Raw genomic sequence first — 24,013 nt, 5'->3', positions numbered from 1 at the left:
GGCTTCCTGTATCAGAGGACACAATTTACAGTGCTGGGTGGTAACCATATAATAGGGTGATGTGGAGCCTACTATGGTGCCCCTGTTAACTGAGTGGAGACACTAATGCAGCATCCATCCAGGAACTAAACCTCCACTTTCCCCATGCCTCACTGTGGGGAGGCACTGTCTACCACTAGGGAACACTGGTTCACTGCATGAGACTGCCCTGCATAGGCAGTTGTTTGCCTGCTGTAGGTGGGTCTGCTCAGCCATATAACTGGGTTCATTAAACAAGAACAATACTGAGTGAATTAAATTATTATTTATTCATGAAAAGTTTAATATATTTATTCCACTTCTCAAAAAAAAAAAAAAAAAAAAAAAAAAAAAAAAAAAACTTTTAAGATATTCTGTAAAGATATCTGTAACATGTTTCTGCAATACCTAAACAGTAGTTCATTTATTGACTCTTACTGCTAAAACCATTACTGCTGCTGCTAATAATAATAATAATAATAATAATAATAATACCAGTGGTAATAATAATAATAATAATAAATAATAATAATAATAATTCATTCATCTAATTCAGTGTTGCCCCATGAGGAGCTTAGGAGCCCAGGGCTAGGCAAGTTAGTCCTGACATTTAAGATGAGAGTGACCAGCCTCACACATCCCTGAGTGGCATTACATGAGCAATAAACCCCAACTTTCCCTTGGATATAAACCTACACCGGCCCAATCTGACTGAAGCGCCTCAACTACTCACTAACCACCAGGCATCATAATTTGATTATATGGTTACCACCCAGCATAATGGTTTCCTGGTGTACAGGAAACCATTTGGCTTGTCACTCAGTGTAGAGTCACCCACAGACAGATGGAAGAGGAAAGAATAAAGGAAACAAAGACAGAAGAGAATGAATGGAAAGAAGGAAGACAGGAAAGGGCAGGCACCTGAGAGCAGCACTACATCGAGTGAGTGGATGGTGAGTGCCTCCAACAACCATAAATAATCCATCCATCATCTGATCCTACGTTGCCTCATAAGAAGCATAGGAGCCTGGGGCTAAGCAACTTGGTCCAGACATTTAAGATGAAAGTGATATAATAATAATAATAATAATAATAATAATAATAACTCATTCACTCATCATCTAATCTTGTGCTGCCCAATGGGGCACATAGAAGCCCAGGGCTAGGCAAACTGGTCCTGACATTAAGATGAGAGTTACCAGCCTCACTCATTTCTGAGTGGCATTAGGTGAGCATTAAAACCCAACCACACTTTGGACATAAACCTGCACAGGCTCAATCTGATTGGAGCACCTTAATTACCCACTAAACCACCAGGTGCCAAAATTTGGTTAAATGGTTACCACCCAGCATAGTAAATGGTTTCCTGGTGTACAGGAAACCATTTGGCTTGTCACTCAGTGTAGAGTCACCCATGGGCAAAAGGAAAAGGAAAGAATGAAGGAAAGAAAGACAGAAGAGGGAGTGTAAAGTCACCCATAGGCAGAAGGACAAGGTGAGAATGAGGGACAGAAAGAAAGAAGAGGATGGAAGGAAAGAAGGATGGAAGAGAGGAAAGGGCAGACACCCGAGAGCAGAAATACATCGAGTGAGTGGATGGTGAGCGCCCCCACCTACCATTAACCTAAGGCTTATTAATTTACAATCAATGGAAAGAAGACTCCCAATATTCCTGTATATGGAAGGGGCTGAATGGGCTGGGAAGAGATGGGTGCTAGGGTATGTTTAGAAGTACTAGTGTATCCTCTGATGTTAGCATCGTAGGATGACTGACAAAGTCTTACCAAAGATTTCTCCTGGAAATTCGACAGAGTTGCAAAACTTAGGTATTGTTGTTGTTGCTGCTTAACCCAACCAAACCTGCATGGCCAAGCAAACCTGTCAACCACAGCTATGCGACTGCTTTTATGGGGTTGTCCTACAGGTACTGTACATCACAGTACTTACACTGTGTAGGGATCCAGTGGTTAGACAACACTACACCAGGAACAAACCAGAGTCCTTCCCACAATAAGATGCAGGGAAATTTTAAGAGGTTTGGCTCCTGGGAAGACTCCCCAGCAACTCCACCCAGGGTGCACGCACCACCACATATAGGCTCCTTGTCATTGCCACCACATGTAGGTTCCTCATCACCACCATCTTGGGGTAAATGCAATGAACTGTGGAATGATGGAACATGGCACGACATAGTACACCCAAGATGATGGATGTTGTAAGTTGGCCCATATGGGTAGGAAAAATTAAGCTGGCCCATATGGGTAAGAAAAAGGTTTAAATCAAAGTTTTCTCCTACAATGACAAACAAAGATTAAACACATGCCATTCTCATATACAGTTGGTCCTCACATAATGTCTAGGGTTATGTGAAGACAAAATGGTACATCAAGTGAAACAAAGTGAACCATGCTTTGGGTTCATGACCGAGAGCTAAGGAACAAAAAACATAAGTATCTGGATTCAAATTAATTTTATGATTCCCAAGCAACTTCAAGTGCAGCAAAGGTGCTACTTCACCAGCAACTTAATAATGAAACTAATTTAACCACTTGAATCCAGATGACAATATATTTTGTTCATTCTTACTGATACCAGATGATTTAATCCAATTTACGAAGGGCCTCTCATGCTGAAAGGGTTTATTTAGGACATATCTAATCTCTTTAGATCAAAAAGTCTACAAAAAATTGACTAAAATCATCAGGACATGGCAAGAATAAAATGAAAAAGATATCCCCGAGCTCAGTGAGCTAAGTGAAGAATGCGATTTAGTCAGCTTCATCAAGTCAGTAATGTCTTTTTATATGGTATCTTATTCTTGCTGCTACCAGACAACGGTGTTGAGATTAAGTGAGTACACTAAAAGTGAAGGGGTTGTTAAGACTATCTCAACTCTCCAGTCCAAAAACCCTATCCCAGACTTAATAAAAACCATCTAAAAACTGCAAGAAGAAAACTACATCACTGGACTGAAGGGTTTAACAACAAACTACTGTAACTTTATGTGATGACTAGCTATACCTGGTTTTCTTCAATATATGTAAGAGGAAGGACTGGTGATCAATACAGCATTATTCTTGGGCCACAGTGCTTGATTTACTGGTTGTTGATGCAGGGGCGGCGAAGGAAGTTGACATTCTCACGGATCCACTTGTTGGCCGCTAGAAAGTGTTGATGATGGCGTCAATGGAAAGCACACTGTACAAAATACTTAAATGCCTATACCATATTTTTTTCCACTATGAATTAGTTTACTAGAGCTGTGACAAATACCTTTGAAACTAATTTTCAACTACAGTACTTTCTCTCACATAAAAGACTAACCGACACCGTCGGCAAGTATATACGATACTGATACAGAGTTAAAACTCTGCTCCTTTTAGCTTGAAATATATTAATTTTAAAAAATCAGAATGTTACATGAAAAAATATTGCCAAATAAAATGAGCAATACTGTCACAGCAAGTATGGTATGTACCCATCCTACACACACTCAAGACAGTTAAAAAAAAATTACCACTACTGCATCTAATAATAATCATTCATTGATTCATCATCCAATCCTATACAGTGCCCCATGAGGAGCACAGAAGCCTGGGGCTTGGCAAGAATGTCCTGACCTTTAAGATGAGAGTGACCAGCCTCACTCATCCCTGAGTGGCATTACGTGAGCAATAAACCCCAACCATCCCTTGGATGTAAACCTGCACCGGCTCAACCTGACTGGAGTGTCGTAATTACCCATTAAACCACCAGGCACCATAATTTGGTTATATGATTACCACCCAGCATAGTAAAAAGTGCACAGGAAACCAGATGGCTTGCCACTCAGTGTAAAAGTAACAATAACAATAATAATAATAATAATTGTAATAATAATAACTGTTTCACATCAAAAGCGGTAAACCAACCCCATTTGTGCCCTAGTAGTACGGGGCATCCACCGTGGTGTGACTGTGTATTGACAAAGCCGTTGCTCTTGAGGTTGTACCAGAACACAGCCGATCCCTTTACTGGTGCCACAGAAATGCCTGCATAGGGAAACCCCGTGTGACCCCCTGCCTTCACATCTGATAGCTGTGGAGAAGTGGAAAAAAATGTAGGGAGAATGAGTTCTAAGGAGGGCATCTACCATGTTTTAGTCCAGCTATATCCACATAATTTTATCTCCACCTCCTGCCTTCAGCCCAAGGACATCTTTTCTAACTTATTCTTTCTATCTCTAGAAGATTTTATTCTGTCCCTTCACCCCACACCAGTGTCACAGATCCAGCATACAAGAACCTGTGTGGCCACCCACTCTCATATCCAACAGAGAAGGTGGTGAAAAAGAGGGGGAAGACAGAAAAGGTTTCAGAACTCTGAAAGTAATAATGGTACCCCAAAGGAACAAACTCCTTCACTGAGAAGGTATAATCCATTTCACATTACACTGACACAAGAAAGACTCGCAGTAGGAAAAGTTAAAGACTGCCTACATGTGCCTGCAGAATCAAAAACTACTTGCTACAAACTGAAACACACAATAGTTGATGCCTCCAACACAACAATTCCTATTACCAGTATATTTTATTTTCACTACCACAAAGGTACTGGACAGGGACTCCTTCATGCACCAGCATTACAGTAATATAATCAGGCAAAATACAAACATCCCTCAACTCCCTCCCAATCCTCCCAAAATAAAAAGTAGTGCAGGAAAAGAACAATGTCAGCCTGTAGTCCACCAGGTTAGCATCCAGATGAGCCTGAGGTAGGAACAGCAACAGTAACAATAGCAAATATAAAGGGTCTCTCCTATAATAAATAAAATACTGACAGCAGCAAGAACAATTACAGAAAGGGATCTTCATTTTACAGGTGTTTATTTACATGACATGATGCCACACTTGTTCACAGCAATAAACCAATAAAAAGTGGAAATTACTATCAGCAGTATATTACCCTGCCACTACCACCACAGTTGACACCACCATTATCACCACTCATTATCATCACAATCAATGCCACCACTATCACTACTCATTATCATCACAGTCAATACCACCACTATCACCACTAATTATCATCACAGTTGACACCGCCACACACACCATTCATTATCATCACAGTCAACAGCACCACATCACCACTAATTATCATCACAGTTGACACCACCACTACCACCATTCATTATCATCACTATCACCATTACTGCCACAATTATCATCACCACAACCAACACCAACATCACTATCATCACCACTACCCTATCATTACCACATGTGCATCTATTATCATATTTCACGATCACGATCACGGTGGCTCAACCGGTAAGAGAGGTGGCGTACGGTCCTAACGGACCCAGGTTCAAATCCCGGCTGGGGCAGGGAACAGTTTAAGGATTTGAATTTCATTAAATCAGGCTTTACTGATCTACCAGAAGACCCGCCGACATGTCGTAAAAATACCCCCGCTAATACCAATACACCAGTCCTGTATGAGACAGCCCTAGCATGTATTCAATATGGAAGGTGGGTGTTAGCGCCGAAGTGGTGACATGTAGAGATGTATGGTATGTAGGAGGACTGCTGGGCCTTGATAGCAGGCTGTGAAGCCTATGCCCAGAGTCAGACACATTAAAAAAAAAAAAAAAAAAAAAAAAAAAAAATCATCATCAACACCAGCAACACAAAAATGATCATCAGCAACATGAAATTATCATCATCATCACCACCACCACTTCAGTCATCACCATCATCACCACCACCACCACCATTCCATGCTGTATCATCACCATCATCATCATCATCACTCCATGGCTTAACTTACATAAAACATCCAAGTTGCCAGACGATCACCAGGGGCAAATTTTGAGAGGTCACATCCTTCCTTGATGACAGGGTAGCATTCTGACAGCTGTGCAGGAAGAGAAAAGTAACAAAGCTGCACAGATCACACAGACCTTACCATCCCAACAAGACAGTCTGACTTTAACGTTAGTGGTAATACTTATTCATGTCACAAAAGTATTAAAGATATTGCCTAAGAAAAAGAAACACAAATTTATGCAAAAAATAAGAGAGAGAGAGAGAGAGAGAGAGACTATCAGTCAGCTGTAAGCAGAGACAGCTGTGCTCAGCAACTATGGCCAGTTGCCAATAACACCAGCACATATGGAGGTTACATGAGGCAAGCAACAGGACTCACACAAAACTGCAATGCAGGATAATTATTATCACAATATCCCCATTTCCTGTCTGGAATATAATCATCATCAATATGATAACCATCTTATTTCCCAACTGCAATTTAATAATCAACATCATCATCATCATTCTATTTCCCAACTGCAATTTAATCACCATTATTCTAATATTTTTCCCAACTGCAATTTAATTGCCATCATCAACATCCTAACCTCTTTCTCAGTTGCCCTTTAATCATCATCATCATCATCACCTTACCTATTTCCCAACAGCAATTTTGTCATCACCATCATCCTTATCGATTTCCCAAATGCATTTTAATCATCATCATCATAAGCTATTTCCCTGCTACAATTTAATCATTATTATCATCATCATTCTAACCTATTTCCAACTTCAATTTAATCCTCATCCTTATCTATTTTCCAACTGCAATTTTATCATCATCCTAATAATTTTTCCCAACTACATGACAATCATCACTGTTGCCACTGTCATCTTAACTGTACTGATCAGATGCAAAACAATAATACCCAACATAATCATCATCCTAACCCTGTTTTCCACTAATACATGAAGTATTAGGGAACAGCTTCACTTCACAGATGTGCACATTTCTGGTACCAGATTATTGTATTTAGCACAGGAGGGACTTCTCAAACTAGAGGGGTTAGATATGGCCATCATTAACTCATCCAGTACAGAGTTAGCAATAAGAAAGTAGAAAAAGACACCCATATAAACAGAAATGTTGGGGCCCAGAACTAGGCTACTTTGTCATGACATTTAGGGGAAAGGTGACTGACCTCAATCACTCCTTAATCATATGGATAACAATAATAAATTAAAGTCACTGGGCCACAGGGGTAAAACTCACCTCTTCCTCTGTCCTGTATTTGAAGAGAAGATCCAGATGCATGCTGTAGTGGCCACCAATGCCATAATTCAGTACCTGTCATTACCATCATCATTATCATTACAGTATATCAGTACCATCATCAATGTCATCATCACCAAGTCATTACTATCACTAACATAGCAATAATACTAGCAGTTGCAACCCCAGGCTCATCTGAATGTGAACTCAGTGGACTGCAGGCAAAAACTGTGCTCCTTCCTCATTTTACCCTCCTCCATTCAGTGAGTATTGAAACTGCTGTGGAACAATGTCATAAATATCATAGCCATCATCATCATCTTTGCAGTATACAGTATGCCATCATCATTATAATTATCACCTTAGTTCTAATTTATGTGGTAGGTGGGGGCACTCACCAGCCACTCACTCAATGTAGTGCTGCTCTCGGGTGTCTCTCCTTTCCACTCCTCCATCTTTCTTTCCTTCCATCCTCCTCTATCTTTCTTTCCTTCAGTCTTTCCTCGTCCTTCTGCCTATGGGTGACTTTACACTTCCGCTTGTGTCTTTCTTTCCTTCATTCTTTCCTCTTCCTTCTGCATGTGGGTGACTCAGCACTTAATGACAAGCCAAATGGTTTCCTGTACACCAGGAAACCATTTACTATGCTGGGTGGTAACCATATAACCAAATTTTGGCGCCTGGTGGTTTAGTGGGTACCGGTAATTATTGTGCTCCAATCAGATTGAGCCAGTGAAGGTTTCTATCCAAGGGGTGGTTGGGGTTTATTGCTCACGTAATGCAACTCAGGGATGAGTGAGGCTGGTTACTCTCATCTTAAATGTCAGGACCAACAGCCTAGCCCCGGGCTCCAACGCTCCTCGTGGGACAACGCAGGATTGGCTGATGGATGAATGGACTTAGTTCTAATTTCTTACTGCAACATAGCATGGAGACTCAGGTACCCCTCACTCAGATAATATATATCATTCTTGCTACCTCCCTATGATTTTGTTCAACTTTTGAGAGATTTTCACAGCGGAGTTTAATTTTCCCTAAATTAACCTACTTAGTACCAGAGATCTTTCCTAAACTGATTAAAACTGACAGGGGGAGCAGGAATGAAATAAAAATATCCTCAGACTGAATAGGCTAAGGAAACAATGGTTCCAATTACACCTTCCTTCCACCTTTCTCCTATTTCTCCTGTCATGGAAGCTATAAGACTGCTAATGCTGCAGATGGTGTGTTGTTGCACTAACACAGGTGCAAGCTTCACAATTATAAAGAATTACACCTACCAACTTTTTTCTCCTTGCTGCTGTGGATCAGATTAAATGCTGCATAATAGGGACAACACCTGGCACGTTAATAAATGTCACCCTTTCTCAGTAATTCACCATCACACTATCACAGGTGCAACTCTTATACACAGGTAGAATCCTCATACTATAGAGCCATGAAATTACGCTAAGCAGATTTTTTCCCTCCCACCTACTGTTGGCTAGAATAAATAATGCATTGCAGGGACAGCACCAGGCATATTACTCACTGTCACTCATTCCCAGCATCTCACCCACAACATACACCAAAATGTCTTAAGTTTAGCTGAGCCTGCCAACCCCTCTTAGTGATTAGTTTTTCTCTTTTTTGCAAGCTCTAACCTACCATTGTCAGTTTCTTCTTTTTCTGTAGCCTCTGCATTCCCTATTTATTTATGTGGCAGTTTATAACCCCCAACATTTTATTCCTTTTTTTTTTTTTTTTCCATGCAGCCTCAAAACACTCACCTGCAACTTCTCCCCTGTCATGTTCTGCCTGTCCCCCCAAATCACAAATCAGTACAGCCTCTAACCCCTCACTTACATGGTCATTAACACCTTTAATTTGGTCACATATTTTTAAATACTGTTGTTGCTACCAGGGATTATATTCAACATGGGAAGGATCTCTACTATGGAATGGGCTAATGAAGGCTGTATCTAACCCCTCCAGTCAAAAAGATTTCTCTTACACTATAAAATCATCTGGGGAGAGCAATGATAAAAAGAAAACAAAAAATGAATCAAAGAGGTGAACTCCTCATTTTCCTTCTTTCTTTTTAATCCACTATGCAACCCCTGTTACTCCTAATTTCCTTTCATAGCAAACTCTAGCCTGTCAAATTCAATGCCTCCCCATCTACAATTTGAGCCATCTCCTCAAAAAACACACAGCCCTGTGGCATCTGCTACATGCCTTGTCCTTAACCCTTTTAGTTTGAAAAATTCATCTTTAAATCAATTAAAAAGTCAACAAACCCTCATTCTTTTTCTTCATACATCCTGGAAGGCCTCACCCCCATCCTTTTTCTTTATATGAGTACATGCTGAAACTCATCACATACTGACTTCCTGTTCCTTCTTCATAAAGCTCTCATTATTATTATTATTATTATTGTAATTAACCTTATTATTATTACTACTACTGTGCTACTACAATTTTTAAACCCAGTCTCCAATCTCCTACTTTTTTTATTATTATTGTTATTAAATCTAACCTTTAATCTTATTATCCTTATCATTACTCATGGAGGTACAAGGTACAAGGTAGGGTAGTGGATGTTGGAGTGGCCCTGGTGAGAGAGGATAGTGTTTGGAAACTCCCTGTACTGTTGTTGCAGATGATACTGTGTTGTTGAGTGAAGACGAAGGGGAGCTGCAAGGTTTGGTGGATGAGTTTGAGAGAGTGTGTAAGAAACGGAACCTAAAGGTGAATGTAGGGAAGAGTAAAGTGATGGTCTTTGAGAGAGGTGAAGTTAGTGAATGTACAGCGAGGTTAGATGGTGAGGAATTGGAAAATGTGAGTACGTTTAAGTATTTGGGTAGTGTGATGAGTAAGGATGGAGGTTTGGAGGGTGAAGTGCTTGAAAGGGTACAGCAGGGAAGAAAGGTTGCTGGTTCTTTGAAAGCAGTGATAAGAAACAGGGAAGTGAGCATGGAAGTGAAAAAGTTACTACATGACAGTATTGTGATACCAACTCTAACGTACGGAAGTGAAGCTTGGACATTGTTGGAAGGACACAAGTCAAGAGTGAGAGCAGTGGAAATGAGTTATTTAAGAGGAGCCTGTGGAGTCACGTGGAGAGACAGGCTGATGAATGAGGATGTAAAGGAGCGTTGTGGTGTGGATGTGGATGTGATAGGAAGCGTTATGAGGAACACACTGAGGTGGTTTGGCCATGTGGAGTGATTGGAGGGTGAAAGACTGACGAAGATAGTGTATGTGAGTGAGGTGGAGGGGGGAAGAGGGAGGGGGAGGTTGAGGATGAGATGGAGGGATGGGGTGGACAGGTATATGAGAGAGGGGGGTGTGAGTTGGGAGCAGGGCAGTGAAATGGCGGGGGACAGGGTGAATTGGAGGCGATTTGTTTGTGGCCACCCCAAACGGGATTGAGGCGTCTGGCAATAGACAGATAGATAGATAGATTACTCATGGAGAAGGACTCCATATTCACATGGTGGCAAAATTGCTGCCCTTCATATTCTCTGAGAGGAGAATGGTGCTTTGCTGGAAAGGGATAAGTTTGGCCTGCAGTTCATGGGGTTGGCATCAAGATGAGCCTGGGGCCACAAAAATGACAACCTCTGACCTGCAACTTTTCCCCTGCCATGTTGTGTTCTGTCCCCTCGAACACAAACAACCTTGTGGTGTCTGCTATGCGCTGGGCTATTGTTGCCAAAAATGAGTGTGAACTGTTGGCCAACCAGGCAGTGTGGGAGATGCGGGCCTGGCTCAGGTGAATGGTCTTGTTGTTTGGGTTATGATCAACGACAGCAGACCGGTGAAGCTGCAAAGAATGAGAGGAATTTAGCATTAACATACAGGATATACTTTTTCAGGTTACTGTTGACAACTGTGAACAGATAATGATGTGGAAAATATGAGGAAGCTTAGCATTACAGCATGGAATATTTTTTTTGGATTACTGATAACAACTGTAGATTGACGAATCTATGGAAATTGTGAGACTATGAGAATTAATAAATGGTAAATGCCAATCTGATTTTTACTTCCTTTGAGATTTAGGGGCCCCAAACTAGGCTACTACAGGACTGTACAGCAGTGGCATAACTTGAGGTGGCCTAAAGAGAACTCTCCTGAGGGGTCTAGAGGTGTTCCCTCACAAATTTGGGATGACCACTGAGGTGGTCAAACTTACTGTAGGGGTGGTGCCAGGGCCACCCTAGCCACCCATCTGGCTATGCCCCTGGGCCCAAGCTTCACTTCCATATATCTGGGTAGGATTCATACTACAGTACTGTACTGTCATACAGTGATTTTTTAAAAACTCTATACCCAATTTCTTTTCTTGTAACTGCTCTCGACAATCTGCCCAAGGGTCACTTTTCAGCAGGTACAGATGGGAGACCCAAGTCAGTTTTCTATAGATACAGAGAAGTGATGCAAGTCAGTCTTCTATACAGTAGGTACATGAAAGCAACCTAAGTCAGTTTTCTATAGTTGTAGTCTGGGTCAGTTTTCTACTTAAAAATAAAAAAAAGTGATCTGGATTATTTTTGTACACGCATAGAAAAGCAGTCCAGGACATTTTTTTTTTTTTTTTTTTAGGTATAGAAATGTGAAACATGGCCTGTCTTAATATCTAACAACTGCCTGATGCCATAATCCCATAAAAGGCAACCACAAACAAATTTCTTCTGCCACCCAGTTCTCCACCATCATGTTACTCTTTTTCCAAATCACTCCCCCTTCTCTCATGTATCTCTCCTCCTCATCCCTGCACATCATCCTCGGTCTTCACTTTCCCCTTCCCCCTCCACCTTACTCAGACTCTCCAAGTCAGTCTATCAATCTTTGTACCCTTCACATGCCCTAACTGCTTCCAGAAATTTTCTCCTAATATACCCAGTATATATATGTTTTTTAGCACTTCCACACCAACACCACAATGCTCCTTCATTCCTCATTTGTGTGTCTGGCTCTCCACAACTCCTTAAACAAATCGTATCTGCACTACTCTCACGCTTGTCTTTCCAACATGGCCCAAGCATCACTTCCTTAGCACTGAGTGGTAATCACAATACTATACTGTCATGCAACAACTTGTTAAATACCATTCTCCTTTCACTCTTCCTGCTCACTGCTCTAGAGGATCTTACCCAGGGTTAATTTCATATACAGAAAAATGGCCATAAAGGTCAGTTTTCTGTAGGCACAGAAGTGACTCAGGTCAGTTTTATACAGGCTCAGAAAGGTGATCCAGATCAGTTTTCTACAGGCTTAGAAAAGTGACCTGGGTCAGTTTTCTACAGGCTTAGGAAAGTGATGTAGGTCAGCTTTCTATTGGCTTTGAAAAGTGACCTGAGTCAGTTTTCTATTAGTACAGAGAAGCAACCTGGTCAGTATGTTATAGGTACAGGAAATGACCTGGGACAGTTTTCTATTTAAAAAAAAAAAAAAAAAAAAAAAAAAAAAAAAAAAAAAAGGTGGGTCAGATTTATATAGGTATGAAAAAACAACCCAGGTCACTTTTCAAAAGGTACTGAAAAATAACCGGGCCCAATTTCAATAGGTATAGGAAAGCAATCTATGTCAGTTTTCTTTAGGTAAAGATCCCCAGGTCAGCTTTCTATATGAAAAGTGACCTGGGTCATTTTCCTATAGGTAAGAAGAAAGGCCCTGTCAGTTTTAAAAACAATTCAGGGCAGTCAGTTTTCTAAATGTAAAGAAAATTGACTGAGGTCAGTTTTCTTTATGCATAAAAAAGCAAAGCAGGTCAATTTCCTACAAGTACTGTAAGACCTATAGGTAAAGAAGAGAGGCCCCATCAGTTTTAAAAAACAATTCAGGTCAGTAAGTTTTCTATACGTAAAGACAATTGACTGACGTCAGTATTCTTTATGCATTAAAAAGCAAAACAGGTCAATTCTCTCCAAGTACTGTTAGAGGACCTGGGTCAGTTTTCTACAGGTAGAGAGAAGTGACCCACGCAAGTTTTCTATGGACGTGGAAAAGCCACATATGCCAGTTTTCATTAGGAATGGAAAAATGAACCAGGGTATGTCTATCTACCTACCTATCACCTGATGTCATAATCCCATGAAAGGTCACAATGAATTGCCTCCATCCCCCTGTCCTCCATCATCATATTTCCCTCTCTCCAAATCACTCCACCCTCTCTCATATATCACTCCTCCCCATCAGTGGCATAGCTAGGATTTTTAAAATAAGGTAGGAATGGGGTGGATAAATTCATTTATGGGGTGGCTCAAGGAGAACTCTTAAGGGGTCTGAAGGTATTTCTCAGGAAACCTGGGGGGAACAAGCATATTTCAGTGGAAAAATATGATGAAATAGCCTCCAGCCATTTCTTGAGGACTAAACCTATGGATGGCTGTCACTCCAACTGAGGTGATATATATATATATAAAATGAATAATTAAATACTTGCTCTTTATTCATGTCAGTATCAACTGATTTTGCTTACCTGGATCTGGTGGTAAGTGTTGTTGTTTGGGTTACTGTTGGTCACCATTATTATGATTACTGCACTATTTTTTTTACAGTATTTCAATATAGTTCTTATTATTGTGGTAGGTGGAGGTGTTCACCATCCACTCACTCGATGTAGTGCTGCTCTTGGGTGTCTGCCCTTTCCTCTCCTCCATCCTTCTTTCCTTCATTCTTTCCTCGTCCTTCTGCCTACAGGTGACTTTACACTCCCTCTTCTGTCTTTCTTTCCTTCATTTTTTTCTTTTCCTTCTGCCTGTGGGTGACTCTACACTGAGTGACAAGCCAAATGGTTTCCTGTACACCAGGAAACCATTTACTATGTTGGGCGGTAACCATATAATCATATTTTGGCACCTGGCGGTTTAGTGGGTAATTACGGAGCTTCAATCGGATTGAACCTGTGTAGGCTTATATCCAAGGGATGGTTGGGGTTTATTGCTCATGTAATGCCACTCAGGGATGAGTGAGTCTGGTCACTCTCATCTTAAGTGTCAGGACCAACTTGCCTAGCCCCGGGCTCCTACGCTCTTCATGGGGCAATGTAGGACTGGATGATGAATGAATGAATTATTATTATTATTATCATTATTATTATTATTATACACGGACTGAGTGTTAAGCTGGAAAACTACAATGTACCATATTATATGGAAAACTACAAAGTACCGTAAGATATTAATAAGCAACCCAACAAACACACGCAACCCTAGTATAAAATAAAACAAAAGAAAAGAAAAACAGTGAGAGTATGCAACTATATAAGATATAAGGAAGTTGTGGGCAACTCCCACAACTTGAATATTATGTGTTGATGCATGAAATCAGTAAGCCCTAATTTGGTAACAGGTATGAGTCTCCTTGATTACTAGTTGCAATGACTCTCCAATCTGATGACACCTGGTCACCAACCGAGCTGAAAGGGGTTTGTGACATTTGTCGGGTTAAATATGCCATAACTCACCAGTGCCCTGGATAAGTTCTTGATGACATTCATCTCAACATCAGAAATGATGTTATAGAAGATGTAGAGTTCTGGGTTGTGGTGAAGCTGCTCATACTTCACTGGCCGTAGCAGCAGGGATGCCGAGCCACGGTGGTCCACATAACACCGCAGTCGCCAAGCCTCTGGGACCTACACCACAGAAGTAACTTGGGTAAGAAGCATTTATCCTTTCATACTGGTCTGCATAACATCAACTTTTTCCCTTTTCTTTTGGATCATAGCCTCAGAGACCTGCACCACACAAGATAACCTGGGGGACAACAAATGTTTTTCATGCCTTTCATCTGGTTTATACATCATCATTTCTTCCCTTCCTTTGGTCCACATAACACCACAGCTGACCAGCATCAGGGATCTGAACCATACCACAGCTTGGGTAAAATTTTTTTCGTCTTTATATGAATCCTACCCTTTTATTTCCCACCTAATGATGGATTGAAGTAGGATCCAGAAAACAAGAATTGGCACACCAGTCCTTGCATAACTAACTGTCTCTCTCTCTGTTCACATACGAATGAGCTAAAACTAACTGTGCAATCTATACTTGGCTCTTGTGAAATGCAACTGTTAAGGCTAGATGAGTCTGGGTTTTTCATATATAATTTCATTATCTGTTCTGAGCTAAGAATGGTATACACCTGGCCACTCTTACAACCAGAGAACACCTCAACTCTGACCTGGGCTCTTCTCAGTGGATGTATTGTGAGTCAAGTCCCATGAACATTTCTTGACCCAGTATGTATCCTCACTGGTGACATAATAACACAACACTCACTATTTCACTCCTAGCTACATTTGGATGCTATCAAAGACTTCTTGCTTCCTTCTACAAAAATTATTAAACCTGTTCTCTTTTCATTATCTATATTCTCATCCAGAACTCCGCAATCTCAGGAATTTCAAAGCAGAAGGATGTGAGAGCCACAAATATGGACAGAAGCCTGACCAGGCTAAAGACTCCTACAGTAAAGAAACAGACTGGCCAGCTCCTAGCAATATGATCAATGTTACTTCTAATTTGTGTGACCGGTTGATCAGTAGCATTACTTAGATCTCTATGTGCTTTATCCCTTTTGCATTCTCTGAATCAATTACTTTATTCAAGATACTGTAAGATGTTTTTTTTTGCTGGGCAAAATCATGCCAGCTCAAGAGCTGAAATCAGTCTCATCTGACCCTTGAATACAAATTTCCCACACCTGCATAAAATTGGTTTTAGCCTAAATAACATACCAAAGTGCTTCAGTGGCAATGAACGGGTTACACAAGCCAAAAAAAACAAATCAGCCATACAAATATCAAGACAGAAGTGCTAACAACTGCTTGGTATGTCACATCACTAAAGTGGCAAAAGTTATCTAGTCTCCATTTGCTACAGTACCTACAAATTTGGGTCATATTCACACTGGCTTAAGAGCTTTCATAATACTATTCTTCAACTATATATTCTGCATTTTATGATTTAACATCCTCCTGCAGGTTACTGACACAATCTATGTTGATACTGAAAAAATATATACATTAAATAACATGAGATTACAGTGGTATAATATACAAAATACCGTAATTCACTAGGGAAATGCTCTGAAGTCTCCTATATCACCCTGACTGCAAATTTCCAAAATGTTGCTACCACTGCACCTTCTCTCTTTTTTCAGGAGGGTCTATTTTTATGCTGTGCTTTGTGATGTTACATAGGTATTATGGTACGTTATATTAGGTTAAGGTTACACATATACTGAGATCATCCTCGAAAGAGAAAACTCAGCATGCAATGCTGAAATGGCTTACAATGCAGAAATACAGTATGTACAATAATCCCTTCATAATCAGACGAAAACTACCTCCAGATAATTTTATGCAGCTTACAAGAACCCCATAGCAGTGGTACGGTTAAAGAAAGCTGTATTTTACCTCACCAGTTTGAAAAGTCTAGTGTTAAGCTAAAGAAACTCCAGAGGATGCAAAATTAGCTAACCCACCAAGCCCTGAGATATCTTTTTCATTTTATTTAATCAATCTCTTGATGACTACAGTACACTGTATTCAGCTTAGGATAGAGTTTCAAGCTGGAGGGGTTAGATACTACATTAATAAACTCCTTCAGCATGACAGACCTTTCATAAGCTGAATTAAATAGTTTGCCAGTAGTACAGGTTAACCAAAACTGTCACCCAGATTGGAGGGGTTCAGATAAGACATCACCATACTGGTGGTCACTAGCAACTGGTGACTGTGCTATGTCCACTTGCCAAAAGCCAGGCATCACCAAAGTGAATGGGTTAACTGGAGACTGTACACCAGAAATAAGACATCATCATATTACAGATGTTTACTGGTGACTATTGTGTGCCACTTGCCAAAAAATGTCCCTGTACTATTTGCCACAAAAAGTACAGTTTTGAATGGATTAACTGGTCTATGTGTCACTTAAAAAAAAAAAAAAAAAAAAGTGTGGTGAAGGGCTTAATGGTGTACTACTTGCCACTCACTGGTGTGTGAATGCCCCGGCACACCTCCCCAAACAAGTGATTTTTTGGTGCCTGGCGAACATCAGGTGACACAGGAGAATGGAAGAAATTGGCATCATCAGCCCGCCATTTGCTGTTGTGCTGAAAGGGTATAAAGAGTGCAGTCACTGACTGATCCTGTAATGGTACCTTATCATCACAATCATCTACCAACTGATCAATCTACTGCCTGATGCTGCATTCAATAAGGAATGATCTCAATTAAAAGATGGTTATGAATGCAGTAAGTGCAGCACTGGGTGCTTCATGATGTAATGATAACTTGTCATAATCATCCATCTTCATGATAAGCATCTGTCTATCTGTCTTTCAACTACCTGACACCACAGCCCGTAAGGTATGGCCTTGACAAGAAATGACTAGAATTGAGGCAGTCCTTGAGGTGTTCCTGTCCCTTCTCAGTAACAATTCCCTTTCCCATGACACGCCACCCTCTTCCAATCATCTCAGTGATCACCAGCCTGACTCCTATTCCCAACTGAAAGGACAAGGGATCCACAAGGAAAGAGAAAACAAAAAAGTGTGAGAGCTGAGCTATGAATAACAAGAACAAAGAAATGGATAATACAAATGCTTCACATAAGGTAATCTTCATGCCTTCAGAATCCTGGCTCCATCTCACAATCATAAGCATCTGAACAGACTGTCTGTATCTAACAGGTAGGCTATATATTTAAAAAAAAAAAAAAATCATTCTTATATAACCCTATTAAATAGGGTGTACAGGAATGAGGCTAGGCTATTAGTTCAGTCTAGAATCATTAACTCCAACATTTTTTTTTTTCTTATTCTTGCCACTTTCAAACAATTTTAATCAGCTCAGAACAGACTATTCAAATATGAGTTATATATAACCTCTATTAACCTTTCTCTACAAGAGGGCTCTTCTAAGCTGCACATAACAGTCTGGTAGCAACAAGATTAAACAGGAAAAATATGTACAGTATTGTACATTGTACTGAAGTCGCTAATGATATACGTGACTTAATACTGAAAAGCCTCCAGTCACCTCTCATGGTTCAAATGGTTACACATGCAAGACCTTCCCTTTGTCTGTTAAAGAGACATTTTATTCCATCCATACCATCCATCATCCAATCCTACGTTGCCCCATGAGAAGCGTAGGAGCCCGGGGCTAGGCAGTTGGTCCTGATATTTAAGATAAGAGTGCCCAGCCTTGCTCATCCCTGAGTGGCATTATGTGAGCAATAAACCCCAACCACCCCTTGGATAGAAACCTTCACCAGCTCAATGACTGGAGTGCAATAATTACCCTCTAAACCACCAGATGCCAAAATTTGGTTATACGGTTACCACCCAGCATAGTAAATGGTTTCCTGGTGTAAAGGAAACCATTTGGCTTGTCACTCAGTGTAGAGTCACCCACAGACAGCAGGAAGAGGAAAGAATGAAGGAAAGAAAGACGGAAGCGGGAGTGTAAAGTCACCCATAGGCAGAAGGACGAGGAAAGACTGAAGGAAAGAAAGACAGAAGAAGATGGAAGGAAAGAAGAATGGAGGAGAGGAAAGGGCAGACACCCGAGAGCAGCACTACATCGAGTGAGTGGATGGTGAGCGCCCCCCATCTAAACCCTATTAACTATGTAGCACAACCCTTATATCCTTTAGTATACTGACATCTCTTTTATTGGCTATTAACTTTTGATCTATTTATTTATTGCCAGATGTCTCAATCCCGCATGAGGTAGTCACAAACAAATCACCTCCATGTCACCCTGTCCCCTGCCATTTCACTGCCCTACTGCCAGCTCACACCCCCGTGTCGCATATACCTCTACATTTCATCCCACCGTCTCATCCCTGGCCTCTCCCTCCCTCTCCCCACTTTCACCTCAATCACATACACAGTCTCCTCATCAGTCTCTTGCTCTCCATCCTCTCCACATGGTCAAACCACCTCAATGTTCCTCCTAACTCTTCCTATCACATCCACATCCACACCACAACGCTCCTTCACTTCCTCATTTGTCAGTCTATTTCTTCATGTGCCTCCACATGCTCCTCTCAAATAACTCATTTCCACTGCTCTCACTCTTGACTTGTGTCCCTCCATCAAGGTCTAAGCTTCACTTCCATACATTAAGAGTTAGTAACACAATATTGTCATGCAGTAACTTTTTTCACTTCCATGCTCACTTCCCTGCTTCTTATCACTGCATTCAACGAACCAGCAACCTTTCTTCTTTGTTGTACCCTTTCAAGCACTTCACCCTCTAAACTTCCATTCTTACTCATCACACTACCAAAGTACTTAAATGCACTCACATTTTCCATTTCCTCCTCATTCAACTTCAATGTACATTCACTGACTTCATTTCTCTCGAAGACCATAACTTTACTCTTCCCTACATTCACCTTCAGACTCTGTTTCTCACACACTCTCCCAAACTTGTTCACCAAGCCTTGCAGCTCCCCTCTGTCTTCACTTAACAGCACAGTATCATCTGGAAACAACAGTACTGGAAGCTTCCACACATTGCCCAGTCATTAAAGCCGCTCCAACATCCACTGCCCTACCTTGTATCTCTTTTATAACCCCATCCATATACAGATTGAACACCCAAGGGGACATGACATCCCTGTTTCAATCTGAGCTTCAAACAGAAAATTCACTCAGTTCACTGTCCTCATGCACTGTAGCCTTAGGACCCTCATACATACTCTTCAAGGTATTCAACAACTTCCCATTTACTCCATATATTCTTAATAATTTCCACAATCCTTGTCTATCTACCCCGTCATATGCTTTCTCCATATCCATGAAGGCCACATACATCTTCTTTCACTTCTCTAGAAACTTTTCCATTAAAGACCTAAGAATGAAGGAATGATCTACACAACCTCTTCCCTTCCTAAAACCTCCCTGTTCTTCTCCAACTAATTCCTCTGTTATTTCCCTAATTCTGTCAATAAGTATCCTACCATATACCTTCCCTATTACACTAAGAAGACAAATGCCCCTATGATTGCCACACACTTCATTTTCTCTTTTCCTTTATCTATCTATCTATTGCCTGACGCCTCAATCCCGTTTGGGGTGGCCAAAAACAAATCGCCTCCAAGTCGCCCTGTCCCCCGCCATTTCACTGCCCTGCTTCCAACTCACACCCCCCTCTCTCATATACCTCTCCACCCCATCCCTCCATCTCATCCTCGGCCTCCCCCTCCCTCTTCCCCCCTCCACCTCACTCACATACACTCTCTTCGTCAGTCTTTCACCCTCCATCCTCTCCACATGGCCAAACCACCTCAGTGTGTTCCTCATAACGCTTCCTATCACATCCACATCCACACCACAACGCTCCTTTATATCCTCATTCGTCAGCCTGTCTCTCCACGTGACTCCATAGGCTCCTCTGAAATAACTCATTTCCACTGCTCTCACTCTTGACTTGTGTCCTTCCAACAATGTCCAAGCTTCACTTCCGTACGTTAGAGTTGGTATCACAATACTGTCATGTAGTAACTTTTTCACTTCCATGCTCACTTCCCTGTTTCTTATCACTGTTTTCAAATAACCAGCAACCTTTCTTCCCTGCTGTACCCTTTCAAGCACTTCACCCTCCAAACCTCCATCCTTACTCATCACACTACCCAAGTACTTAAACGTACTCACATTTTCCAATTCCTCACCATCCAACCTCGTTGTACATTCACTAACTTCACCTCTCTCAAAGACCATCACTTTACTCTTCCCTACATTCACCTTTAGATTCCGTTTCTTACACACTCTCTCAAACTCATCCACCAAGCCTAGCAGCTCCCCTTCATCTTCACTCAACAACACAGTATCATCTGCAAACGACAGTACAGGGAGTTTCCAAACACTATCCTCTCTCACCAGGGCCACTCCAACATCCACTACCCTACCTTGTACCTCTTTTATTACCCCATCCATGTACAGATTGAACAACCATGGAGACATGACACATCCCTGTTTCAAACCAACTTTCAAAGAGAAAAATTCACTTAGTTCACCATCCACATGCACTGCAGCCTTCGCACCATCGTACATACTCTTCCCAGCATTCAACAACTTCCCATCTACTCCATATTTTCTTAACACTTTCCACAATCCTTGTCTATCCACCTTGTCATATGCTTTCTCCAAATCCATGAAAGCCACATACAACTTCTTTCCCTTCTCTAGAAACTTTTCCACTAAAGATCTAAGAATGAATATCTGATCTACACAACCTCTTCCCTCCCTAAAGCCTCCCTGTTCTTCTCCAACTAATTTCTCTGTTCTTTCTCTAACTCTGTCTATAAGAATTCTACCATACACTTTTCCTATTATACTAAGAAGACAAATGCCCCTATGATTACCACACACTTCTTTTTCCCCTTTTCCTTTGTACAAGGGAATAATTATACCTGACTTCCAATCCTATCAGACTTTACCTTCTTCCCAGGCCAATCTGCACATCTTCCACATCCATTCTACTACTTTCTCTCCCCCATGCTTCAGCATTTCACCACGCACTCCATCAATTCCTGAGGCTTTCCCCATTTTAACTTTCTTCATTGCTTCCACAACTTCCATCCTACCGATTTCTTCCTCTCTTTTCACGTCCCTCCTTCTCCCAGCCATTCCCCAGCCACTTATACTTGCATTACTTTCATTCTCTATGTTCAACAATTCCTTAAAGTGTTCACTCCATCTGCTCACTTTTTCTGCCTTCTCCTCTAGTAATCTACCATTTTTATCTTTCACTCCCCAGCTAACTTCTTTAACACCTTGTCTAATTCTCTTCACCACTTTGCAGAACATTTTGATATGGTATATAATTTATAGTAGAGTATAAGTACTTGCACAAGTCTCTGCACTAGAAGGGGACCTTTAATATTTTTAACTTTTTATCCATTCCATTTTTCCAAAAGGGAATTTTAAGTACAATGATAATGTTGGTGATGGATGACATGATAATGCTGGTGATGGATGACATGATAAGGATAACATTGATGATGATGATGGTGATGATGATTCTGCTTACCTCTTTTTCAGCGTGTTCAATGGCATCTTGTAAAATGCGGTGGGCATGCAGGTGAGTGTGGTCTACAAGGGCAAGACAGTAGCGGTACCAGGTGATGGCATAGCTGTATATACCGTGATCCAGAGTGACATTACCCACTCTAATGCAGTCTTCAAGATTTAGTTCTGTGGAAGGAGTGATGGCTTTAGACTGAGATGGTGTGGAAGTGTGGTTTGATGGTGTTATTATCTGTAGGTTATTGTGGTGTTATAACTTTTTCACTCTAACCTGACAAATATCCTTAATCCTTTTCAGCTCAGTTGAAAGTCAGGTGTGATCAGATTGGAAGCTCAGTTTGATTAGTAATCAAGGAAAGACTCATTCCTACCTTGTAGTTAAGGCTCACTGACTTTGTTGAATGACCCAGTTCTGTCAGGTGATAATAAACCAATTATAGTGGTTTTACACTGTGGCAAAGTGGTATGGTGGCAGAGGTGGTGTGGCAAATGCTGGTATGCTGTTATGGTGGTGGAGTTACGGTGTGTTGGTGGTAGTTATATGATGGTTGCTGTGGAGGATGTGATAATGTTGTGATGGCTTTGCTGTATGCAGCTTCATCCAGTGGCATTACCCACTTTCACACAGTCAGCAAGGCTCAGCTCCGTGGTGGGAGTGGTGGTCTGATATTTTTCTAGCATGGTATGGTGGTAATGGTAGATGGTGATTTTTTACTGCAATGGTGTGGTAAGCTGGAACTGTTGCGGTGCTGTATGGTATTGATGAACCATGTTTCACGAGGGTGTTGTGGTGCAGTAGTGTGGAACAGTTGTGGTGCTGTATGATGTTGGTGAACCATGTTTCATGAGGGTGTTGTGGTGGTAGAATTATTTGTGTTGGCAGTATCTGACTGGTGTTACATCAGGCAATTACTCCTTTATTCTGAAATACTGTACCCTGGGGTATGTACAGGTAAGGTTTTTAGGAGCTAAAGCCCCTACCCCTTTGCCCTCCCAGATACAAAGTTTCCTCTTAGACTAATCTCTCACTCTAATAGTAACCAGCTGGATTTTTTTTTTCTTTTTTTTTTTTTTTAATACCTAGAACCTCTGTCACCCAAATAGTCTGTGCATACCACTGATAATATCATGGAAGTGGTGGTGGTGGCAGTAGAGGTGGTATACGGTGATGGCATGAATAATAACACAACTACAGTACAGTAATCTCTTGATTATCCAGATGGCCATTACCCAGACAATCCATTACCCAGATGCTGTGCTCTGACTGTTTGAAACCATTATTCGTACATTTTTTCATAACATTCGGACAATATGCATGTGCCGTACGAACATTTTCGTGCCCAGTTGAGCAGGAATACCCCAGAGGTGCTGCCCTGTTTGGCTGGGTAGTTCACCCAGCATCCGCTAGAGACTTCCTCGGTAGTTCAGAATTCCCGCCCAGTGACAGTGTAGTAAACAGCTTCTCTCAGACAATTGTTATGGTGGTGAACGTGGTGGTTTTTGTGGCTGTTCCATATCTGCCTCAGGCCTTGCTATTTCTTGCATGTCTCTTCCTAGGGTGTGTGATGATGGCCCCTCCACCAGGGAAAAGGAAAGAGGGTAGTGCTGACTCTTTAGAAGCAGGAGATCCTGGGTATAGTTGATGTGGGATGGTCAAACTGTGAGTGTTGATGTTGATTTTATTCTAGCTTACTGTAATGTACCATGATTTTCTTCTGTTTTACCATGATTTTATTCCATTTTACCAATATGTTTTGTGTGCCCGCTGCATTTTTCTTGTGCAGACATCTTTTTCATGTTTTCATGTCACTGCAGGGTATGGCCCTGCAGTGGTGACTGTCTGTCTGTGGTTGATGGGTCTGCTTGACCATGGTAACTGCTTGGCTGTGGT

The 24,013-nt window shown here is 41.2% G+C and overlaps 1 protein-coding gene across 1 annotated transcript; it reads right to left on the bottom strand.

Annotated features, from left to right (window-relative positions):
* Nucleotides 1-3,114: 3,114 nt before the first annotated feature.
* On the bottom strand, nucleotides 3,115-22,803 carry LOC145403932 (prolyl 4-hydroxylase subunit alpha-1-like). Its single transcript, XM_080275533.1, has 9 exons — nucleotides 22,741-22,803; nucleotides 22,127-22,315; nucleotides 17,074-17,193; nucleotides 14,540-14,710; nucleotides 10,694-10,891; nucleotides 7,084-7,158; nucleotides 5,830-5,916; nucleotides 3,930-4,095; nucleotides 3,115-3,179 (listed from the first exon to the last, which is right to left on the bottom strand). Exons 1-9 carry the CDS (start codon nucleotides 22,801-22,803, stop codon nucleotides 3,115-3,117), a joined length of 1,134 nt encoding a protein of 377 aa, XP_080131659.1.
* Between the last annotated feature and the right edge of the window lie 1,210 nt (nucleotides 22,804-24,013).

The sequence above is a fragment of the Coenobita brevimanus genome, chromosome 62 (genome assembly GCF_032717465.1).
Source record: "Coenobita brevimanus isolate Jiangsu-jjx chromosome 62, ASM3271746v2, whole genome shotgun sequence".
Taxonomy (NCBI): domain Eukaryota; kingdom Metazoa; phylum Arthropoda; class Malacostraca; order Decapoda; family Coenobitidae; genus Coenobita; species Coenobita brevimanus.
The sequence above is the reverse complement of the archived record's forward strand: the minus strand, read 5'-3'. Positions and strand labels throughout refer to the sequence as shown.